The sequence below is a fragment of the Paramormyrops kingsleyae genome, chromosome 16 (assembly GCF_048594095.1).
Source record: "Paramormyrops kingsleyae isolate MSU_618 chromosome 16, PKINGS_0.4, whole genome shotgun sequence".
Classification (NCBI taxonomy): Eukaryota; Metazoa; Chordata; class Actinopteri; order Osteoglossiformes; family Mormyridae; genus Paramormyrops; species Paramormyrops kingsleyae.
The window spans coordinates 22,931,512-22,941,962 of record NC_132812.1 but is presented as its reverse complement, the minus strand read 5'-3'; the positions used below and the strand labels follow the sequence as shown (position 1 = coordinate 22,941,962).

Below are 10,451 nucleotides of genomic sequence, written 5' to 3'. Positions count from 1 at the left end.
CTACATCCTAGACTTTCCATAATTGGCTGGGGACCACTGTGATCCTGACTGGAAAAAAAACCATGATTGAAAATGTATGGATGTTTGTGCCTGCAAACTTCCAGAGAAACGTTGTCGACTCATCAGATTTGAAATATCAGGTAGCTAATACAATATGTTCCCACACAAGATTGGGCATCTTCCAGCTGGCACCTTAAAAACAGGAGATAGTATTTTTACCACATTCATTGTGCAGGAAAGGAGCTGAATTTGCAAAGGATATAGTCTTTATACCTTAATCACCTTAATAATTCCCCTCTCCTTGCAGATTTAATGCAGATTTAATACTATCTACTTAGGGATTCTTTTACACAATCATTTTCATTATTATACCCTGGAGCGTTCTGATAGCAAGGGTTACAATCACTTATAAAACACTCGTGCTGATTCAGAATGATACCAAAGTATTCTAACATCAAGTTTTAATTTCAGCCTTGCTGTATTTTTTCCGCATTCTTGGCTGCATATAATATTCAGATTTTTTCCCCCACAACTATTCAAAATGTCATAATTAGTTCTTTTTTGTTACTGGAAGATTGAATCCCTCGACACTTATTCACTTAGCACCTGTCTGTAAAATGACTTTCAAGCCTGAGTAGAACGTGCCTGATCTCCCTGGCGGTCTGACCATTGCTCTTTGTTTCCAGTTTGGATTTCCTCCTGCAATGGTTCTCCAGAGAGGAGCACTCATTCTTGTTAGGAAAAACAATTAGCGAAAATGCAGGGCCCCCAGAAGCCTCACGGCTCATCGGACGAACATTCTCAAACACTTTCTTTCACAAATGAACAATAACAATTTTCAAACGTGCTCACTGGATCTTCAAAGGCGTAAGCGAGAATGTTAGTCTAACTTGTTTAAACTCTCCTTTTAATCAGTTATCGCCTTCTTAGAGAGAAAGAAGGTTTAGCTTTCTAACATAAAACATGTTAACACCAATGGTAGGTAATTTTAACACTACAGATTTAACCTGTTGCTACCGGATCTTATATATCATCACTCGATAGTAGAACTAGTCCAGACCATGGCGCATTTTGCCAGAAGTTTCTATTGAGTGTCCATATGTTTACTTCAGATGAACGTTGCCATTTTTACATTTTGTGGAACCACTGTAATAGTTTCTGAGAGTCCTCTAACATTCAAGCAAAAATATACACTGCCCGGCCAAAAAAAAAGTCGCCATTTGAATTTTTTTGTTGGACTGCCTTTAACTTGATTATGATGCACATTTCTCATGGCATTGTTTCCACAAGCTTATGCAACATCTCACCCTATATTTTCATCCAGATTTGCATTCATTTCTCACCGAGATCCTGTATTGACAAGTGAGTTGAACCACTCCATAAAGCCTCCTTCAGCACATCCCAAAGACCTTCAATGAGGTTAAGGTCAGAACTCATGAGTGAAAGGTGACCAAGTCATGAGTGAAAATGATTCCTCATGCTCCCTGAACCGCTCTTTGACAGTTCGAACCCAATGAATCTTGATTTTCTTGTTCTGGAGTATTCCCATGCCAACAGGAAAGAAAAAAAATCCATTGATGATGGATGGAGGTGTAACCTGGCCATTCAGTAGATTCAGGTACTCAGCTGACTTTACTTTATTGCTGCATAATGCTGCAGGACTGTAATAATGATCCAGTCATTGGCTCCTAAGTATTTGCTGATATAAATTCAAATGGTGACTTTTTTTTTGGCCGAGCATTGTATGCATGTGTGTGTGTATATATATATATATATATATATATATAGACACACACACTCCCTGGTTAAGACTCTGTGGAGCAATCACTTTACACTGCATAACTTAAGATCTTGTCAGCTCAACAGGGTGGAAAAAGTCCCGTATCATTCACAAACCCTGGCGCTCCTCCAAATGATATAGAGCGCCCTTGTGCGCTTTTTCTCCCCAAAGCTGCCGTCGCATTGGTGGACTTCTGTTATTGGTGCCTCAGCTAATAAGGCAAGAAGGGTGATTCATCTAAGACTGGGGACTGATGCTTTGTTTTGTTTATGGTTTTCTCAAATGGGACCAGAAATGCTCGATTGTCCACTGAGTGAGCGCTACCTCTTTCCCATTCTTGGCTGCATGAAGGGTGTAATGCATGAAACTGGACTAGAATTATTCGGTGTATTATCTTAGTTACCTACTAATCTCCCCCACATTGGACGTCTGGCTAGAGATGCAGTTAGATTGAGCTTTCGGTAGTGGGGGGGTGGGGGGAATTCAGGGAAAGCGTTTGCGTAAAACAACACCATTTATACATATCCAATAAAGAGTGGAGGGGATAGGACACTGAGGTGTTGGATTGAATATTAACTGGAATGTCTTCTCTGCATTTGGATAAAAAACTGGATAAACATTAATACTTATCAAATACCCAGGTGGCTTCAAGCAATCTAAAATCTGTGATGGGTAACATGCAGAACAAAACACAAAAGATATAAAAATATTTTTAATATATAAATATAATTGTTCCGCCTATTATCATTCTGAGCCAGGCTTTACAATTAATTAGCAGAATTTCAGTTTAGAGAAGCTAATTACTTTAAAAACATGGTTTAGGGCTTATCTAGGCAGATAATAAGTCAAACATTGGGATATTTGGGCTCAGCATGGTTTGGGTAATTACAGCCCCTGCAGCCAGGATCCAACACAAGTGTACAGATATGTGAAAATTGTGTACACCCCAGAGTGTGCGGTGATTCCCTTGCGTCACGATGAGCACAACTCATGTCGTGTCGAACCAGCACATTTGAGAGATATCATGATGTTCTTTGTATCTGCTTTTACGATCCATTTCAAAGTGGATTTTTTTCTGCATATTTTTCTTATTAAAGTTGCCACAGAATGCAATTCTTTGAGATTGTTCTCTGGTGTCTACAAAGAAGGTACGTGAACTTGGTTTGGTCGAAAAATGTCCATAAAAAGTTTTACAGGCTTATTTACAACGTATAATTTGGCCCTAGGTTTATCTTATTTGGTGAGCTCATTAATATGTTTATGAGCTCTGCTCTGATTGGCTGGGTTACAGAGAGTATTACAAACTTCATAATGTTTTTTTACTATTCCCCTGCTAAAACTGAGGTACGGTTCCCAAAAGCATAGCTGCTAGCTATGTTAGCAACTTAAATAGTTAGAATGATGAAACTGAACGGTTCCAACTATGTACGCTTTTAACAGAAGCTTTCTGGAAACGTACCCCTAACTTAGCTATTAAAGACAAACAGCTATGCCTACTGACAGGTCGGTTCCTTGGGAAGGGTAAGAAAAGTGCCGACATCCCCGTTACAGCCTCAAACGGGTTGTGCATACAGCCTGCCATGTCACTGTTATCCTCCGCTTCATTCTTCGCAACTCATAATGCGCATGTCCATTGAGAGAAGGCTGGCATACGTTACGTTTGGGGTGTGATTAAGACTGTTACATAACACTTCGAAACAGCTCGTTTCACTTCCTTCTTTTACATACTCAGGCATTATATTCTAGTGATGTGGTTATTCGTTACTTTTGAGTAATCGTTACTACCGAGTACTCGGCAGTCCAGTATTCGTTACTTAATACTTGTTCCCCAATACTCGTTAGTACAATGAACTTAAGACGTACATATATCTTCTGTCGTTAGAATGGCGATGGGCGACTAATTACTCCAGCCAGTCACTGCAGTGACCCAGCATCCCCCCAATCAGACTCGTATGTGGGCCATACAACATGCAGGTAATGAGCGCAGGCTTCAGATAATGGAAACCAGCTGCAGCTGCATGCCAGCCAGAGCTGCCGCAAACAACAGTCTGCAGGGCGAGTCCCGATTGGGCAGTTTGATCAGTCATTTCGTTACTGTCAGCAATGAATCCTTGAACGGCTAAATACTTGTAACGATTTGTCACAGCCTGGTATTCGTTACTTACTTACTTGTTACGACTCAAATCTGCACCACTATTATATTTGAAAGTGGGCACAAGAGTGTGATTCACGGTATGTCATTCCATGCACCGAACTGTCCTTTTTTCAGCTATGCCAAGGTAAAGTCAGATTTTTATTCTGTGGTACCTTTAAACAGAAGAATAAAGTTATAATAATAATAAGTTTGCAACAGTTCCTATGACAGGATTGAGTATATGAATTCTGATTCTGAATATCCTCTTCTGAAGATTTTACATATGCAGTCATAATTCGCAAAAATACAATCGCGATGCATAATAATGAATAATGATGCATTTACCCTGCATGTATCGGGTGAAGTACGTCAATGCACTGGTGACGTGGAGGCAGCTTAATTAACCACGGTCGCCAAACCTAGCACCCTCTTCTTCGTACCCATAGATCCCCGGTAGGGAAAGCTTGTGCTGCATTATGGGATGGATAGGCTCACAGCTGGGGCTAACTCCGCATTACCATAGCCAGGTGGGGCCCTGTGCGCTGCTGAGGAGGCCAACTCCCCCCCCAAATTGGTTATGTTGGAGCTAGGTTTGGCTAAGCTCCCGGGCAGCATGTCATAGAAAATCACCATCAGGCCGAGCAGGCAATGGCACCGCAAAAGACATGCCCCACTAAAATCCCACTAAATAAATGCACGTTGAAGTGGTAGATTCCTACAGGCGCCTATTTGCACTAGACGCTGGAAATGTTGCACCTGTTATGACAATTGCAGCGGGTTTGTGATAATAGTGAAAGGTGGATAGGCATTGCCAGACTGAAGCATGTGCTGTATTTCTGATGTTTATTACAATGTGTATCTTATGTGCCAGTACAGTCACTATATTTCCATGAAGGTTTTCAGTTCTGTAGATGTGTTATGGGAATCACATTCAAAGTTTCAAATTATGGGGAATATCCCTGATTTTTGATGAACTGGTGATAGCAAATAAAGGATTTAGTAGTAGTATGAGTACATTGGAATTCTTCTCTTTGGCTACCCCGTCTTGGGGGAGCTTGGGGGAGTCACAGCACAGATTCAGCCAATGTGCAGCCCCCCCTGGAGCTGGGGGTTAAGGGCCTTTGCTTAAGGGCCCATAGACATGCGAGTCTTCTGCTGAGGCTCAAACCGGCGATCTTCTGATCGCGGACACAGAGACTTGGTCCACTGAACCACTCACCTTCAGATGAGAGGTTTTTTTCAAGGTAGCAATAAGATAACACAATTATGTGCAATAGCGCTTCTAAATATGTGTGTATATACAATAAACAGGAATGGCATAAAGTGGTAAGGCTCCTATCAAACCAGGATGAGGAAAAGCCACTCTCAGGTTCATACTGATGCTTTTTTCTGATGCACCAGCTTGCAGCAAACCAGCATACTGATCAATTAACTTATGTGCCATTTATTGTGAGCTAAAGGGCCTGAAAGCCATTATGTCGGGCCATTTCAGCTCCACCCTCACGCCTCGGCGTTTTTTGCACTCTGCCGTCCCAAAGAGAAAAGCTTTTATGTGGTATTTGTTCATTTCCTACTCATTCATTTTAATCGATCCATGTCTAGAGGGAAATCCTTGCTCATGTTTGCACCGCAATGGAAGAGCACGTCTTGGCTTTGATTTGGCAGCGATGCATTGTACTGGAAACCCTTTATTCCCATGTGGGGTTTCATGAAGTTCTTGCTGTCAGTGAGATGTCTTGGGTGACGCCTCGCCTGTCGTTTTTCAGTGGCTCCGCCCACGCCTCAGTGCTACTTCTATAAAGCCTCACCGATTGTTGCCTTGTATTAATTCTCCTCAAGCTTGGGTGCATGATGTCGACTATTAAGGGTGACACAGCCGTCCTGGACTGGAACAATGAACCAGAATGGGCCAGTGAGGAACCAGGTGTGCCTACTCTGGCCCAGTTTGCAGGGCAGTCCTCTCTTCATGGTCTGTCGCATGTGGTTGGGCCGAGGTCCTGCTCCGTACGCCGCTGCCTCTGGACGCTGGCCTTTTGTGGCAGCCTTTCCTTCCTCGTCTACCACTACGTGACTCTGATCAGCTACTACTTCATGTATCCACACATCACCAAGCTAGAAGAGGTAGCGGCTCCGGACATGGATTTCCCAGCCATCACGTTCTGCAACGTGAACAGAGCTCGGTTCTCCAGACTCAACAGGTGTGACATCCATCACATCGGGGAGCTGTGGTCGCTATCGGAGACGGCCGAGGTGAACCTCAGCGACCTGGTCCACCAAGACCACCTGGAGATGCTCACCCACCTGCACTCCATCACCGAGCAAGAGAAAGGCGACTGTAAGTTCGACTGGGAAGAACTCTACAACCGCACGGCACACGACCTGTGGGACATGGTGAAGTCCTGCCACTTCGGGAATGATGAATGTGTGCGTGAAGACTTTAATACCGTGAGTAATCCTTTCCTCTTTGATTTTAATCCTTTCCCATATGTGTTTGCCAGGGGGGCAAACCTTGTGTGTAAGATGTATGAAAACCTGGAAATATACACTTTGGTCTCTGCACAATGCGAAACGAAAAGACATTAAAATGAGTCGCAATTAAAGTTTCACAGAAGCAAAGTAGTCCTCATCCATTTTGTAGGTCCTGTTATCTAAGGGAAAGCTAAAGCTTGCTTCAGATAAGTTTTATGGAGATTCTGTTTTTTATTCATAATGGAACCAGTGGAACATCAAAGCATGAAATAGAGTCCGTTTGAAGTCACATATTTTTTCCTTTGCTATTTTAAAAGGCATTCACATGGACCATACCGCACCTGTCTTTTTCAAACTTGTAAAAGTCAAAAGTGGAAGACTGCCTGAGAAATGCTCTGCTGTGGGCAGTTATGATGCTCACAGTAAATAAATGGTATAATTTAAAGCAGGGACCTCTTTTTTCTAACATGACTGATGCCTAGTGTGAAGCAAATCTTTCACCTGCTCTCATCCGCTTAGAAAACAGTGGGTAGCAAATGTCTATTTAGAGGAAGGAGAGCAACAAGTGTAATGCTTTGCATTGAAGAAGAACCAAAGCAATAAACATCTTCCCCGCATTTTGCCTTCTCATAATGTGATTTCTGAAATTAAACCACTTTTGCTTTATTGCACTTATTAGTGATGCTATTATCATTGCTTAAATTATAGAAACAGTGTATAAGTAAGGCTTATGGCGTTATGGTGTTTCACTTTGGAAGTGGATGTGCTTTATTGATAAGTGGACATGTATCACACTTAAGTCGTGTTACACTCAGAAGACTGGTTATTAATACTTGTCAGGTCCTATTTCAAATAAATTATTCTGTAACCATCTGCGGCCGCAGTGAAGTGTGGATTTCACCAGCGGATCATTTCTCAGTCTCTGGTTGTAAATAAAATGCAGAATCTGCAAGAAAAATCCTAATACTCAATTTATCCATACTGGAATCCATTCAATGGATTCGTGGCCTGTGCAAACAGTTCTAAAAACAGTGGTTTTATTGTGATTATTTGTAGGACATTTTGATGAGGGTAGCCGACAGCACGACAACTCTGGTCATGGGTTTCTGTGAGCCTTAACAAAGCAGTAACTAATAATGAAATACAGGAAAGGTACCCACACATAATTACATTAAAGGCATTTCTATGTAACCGACGCCTTTGGGTCGTGCCCTGCGTGTCAGTGGGAGGGTGACATCGCCAATTGCCGCTAGCAGATCTTCTGATATTTCACTCGAGAGTAACATACAGCTGTAGCTATCGCCGTGCAGGAGGAGACTGAAAACACACCTAAGATCTGGTGAACCAAATAAACGTTGCGAATTTCCTGTGTATGCTCTTATTTCCCCCAGTGGTGACACTACGAAATGGAGCTGTCCTCTCAAGCTGACACCATCATTGATCAAGTAGCAGTAGACAAGAAGTGTATCACTCTGGAACTCTCTATGGGCCATTGTGGATTGTTATCTGACTTAGGTTAAAGCACACTGGAAGCTTTGTTTGACTTGTAACTCAGGTTGGGAGATGCTGTGATGACGTCTTCATTAATGATCAAAACACACAGACAGGAAAAGAAGATAAACAAGAAAAAGGTAACTTTTGTAAGAGTAAATGGACAGATTTTTTCAACACAGCAACGTAAAAAGTCAACGTTTCTCAGTCAGGTAATCTTGGTAGTTTCAGGGAGATGTGGGGTGAATCTCAATACTAAGAACGCAAAGACTATACTTGTGGTCTTGGCAAGACCGCTCTTGCGACATTGGCTTCCAAGAATGATGACTGCCAAGATCACGAGGAAAGAGAACGCACCAATAGTGGATTGAGACAGATGTGTACTTGTTGTTCCACTATGCTGTACGCCCAGCCGATTACCCCGGCCGTAATATTTATTATTTACTAAATGACACAAAATCGAAATGTCCATTCTAAACCACTAATTATTCCTGGTATGATTACTTGTGCTTTTTTCCACAAATAAAGTTTACACTTAGAATATTCCTATTTAAACACAAAATAAACCGGACAAAACAAGAAAAGCAGATACTGTACTAAACACATCTAAGCACATTTATCAAAACAGTAATTTTTAAAGTAAGAAAATAAATGTATTTGTAAAAACAATGTGTCCTGCCCCGATCGTCTGCTCCTTCCCTGTGCCACGCCCCCTCGTTAACCCCGTGTGGAATCCCCGTGTGATCAGCTGTTTCTGGTTGTTGTTATTAGTCCTCTGTATTTAGTCAGCGTTTCAGTTTGTTTCCCCAGTCCGGTCATTGTATTGTCCGTTTGCGTTTTGCCTGCCTTACCTGTAATTAAACCCCGTATTCCCCGATACCCTGACGTCTGCGCCTTTATCTCCGTTCTGTCTCCACTGGGCACAACAATATTATTATAATTAAATGTATTAATGGTTTATTATTAATATTAAAATAATTAATAAGAAATCTTTATTTTTAAATGTATTTTATTATATCATAATAATTACTGTTACTGTCTATCATTGTCTAAATGTATTTTTACTGTCTAAATATATGTATTCAGCTAGTGTAAACATGCACAATGCTATCACAGCGAATGCGAGGCTGAGACTGAAGCATTACCCTTTGTTTCCGATGAGAGACTTGCCCCGTGACTCATTTCCATGCGCGTATCTTTAGTTATCTTAGGTCGCCGTTCACGGTTTGACTTCTGAGATTCAGATCGAGTTCTAGGTAATTTTGTTTTCGAACTGGTTGGTTCGACTTTTAAGAAATTCGAGTTCTAATGAGTTCGAGAACTGAGGTACCACTGTACTTTTATGCGTTTTAAGCAACTCTTATTTTGTTTGCTACATTTCTGAACCAAATAATTATCTTTTACTCAAACACAGTCTGCACGACCATCATTACTTGCTCAATTAAAAAATATATACTGTTCCATGCAGCACACCTAAGGGCTACACGACTCTAGGTAATATCTGAATTTTTTTCTTTTACTCAGAATGGAGATTGTGATTTTTTCTCTCAATTCTTGAGCAATTTCCTTCCTTATTATTATTTTACATTACTTGCTCTCTTTATGAAGATGGAACAAACAGTATGTAGAGATGCACAATATATTGGTTAACATACCGAAAACATCCGATATTTAATCTATATCAAAATTAGAAGTTAGCAGCACTAGAGGTACTATTGAAATAATGGTGATGATTGTATTGGATGATTTTCCATAGTGGAGGACGAGGGTTTCAGTCGTCTCATGCACCAGTTATAAGAGGTCTCAAAGCACCGGGCAGGAAAATGTTTATAATTCATTATTAAATCTGACCCATAGATCGATCTTACGCTTTCTACAGAATAACCTGTGGCAGCATGCTCAGCAAATTCAACTGCTTTTTTTCTGAATAAAATCTACCCTTGTGACTCAGTTTTCCTTATTTTGACGCACTGTAACATGAAATGCTATATTCAAATCAGTCTTGATTAATTTAAAGAAACAGGTTGCTTTTTGTGAGATCAATAGATTGAAATATATAGTTACTTTTGATGCTTAAGTACTATTTAAAACCAGGTATTTTTTGTTTTATTTAGTATTATTAGTAGTATTTTGCTGGATGACATTTACTTGAGAAACATTTTGGGGCTGGTATCTGTATTTTCAAGTATGAAAATTTAGTACTTTTTCCACCACTGGTGAGTTTTACGTTGGTGAAGGGCTGTCCTTGTTAAAAAAAAAAAAAAAAAAAAAGACAGATTTAAAAAAAACTAAATTAAAAAACTGAAAACGCTTGACCTTTATGAAACTGTCTGAGAGAGAAAAGGAGAGTCATGCCTGGAGATTCATTGATGCATCGGAATGTAATGTATTCTTGAAAATCTGTCAAGTTTTTTATGTATTACATATATCAGCTATCCTGTGTAGTCAGCACTGGTTCTGAAGCTATTTTCCCATTTCATTTCCAGTTGATTTTTTATACCATAAATTATTTAAGGAGGGTTCAGGGAGGAGGGGGTCTTTATTGAGGGTACGAGATTTTGGGCAGGAACCAACCAA

General features: G+C 40.6%; 1 protein-coding gene across 1 annotated transcript in view; it reads left to right on the top strand.

Moving 5' to 3' along the window:
- The first annotated feature begins 5,751 nt into the window (after window positions 1-5,751).
- Window positions 5,752-10,451, top strand: part of LOC111858306 (acid-sensing ion channel 4-A) — a 143,454-nt gene continuing 138,754 nt past the window's right edge. The window contains exon 1 of the mRNA XM_023839961.2: window positions 5,752-6,359. Coding sequence (XP_023695729.1) covers window positions 5,763-6,359 — 597 coding nt within the window. The 5' untranslated portion in view covers window positions 5,752-5,762. The remainder of the gene's footprint in view (window positions 6,360-10,451) is intronic.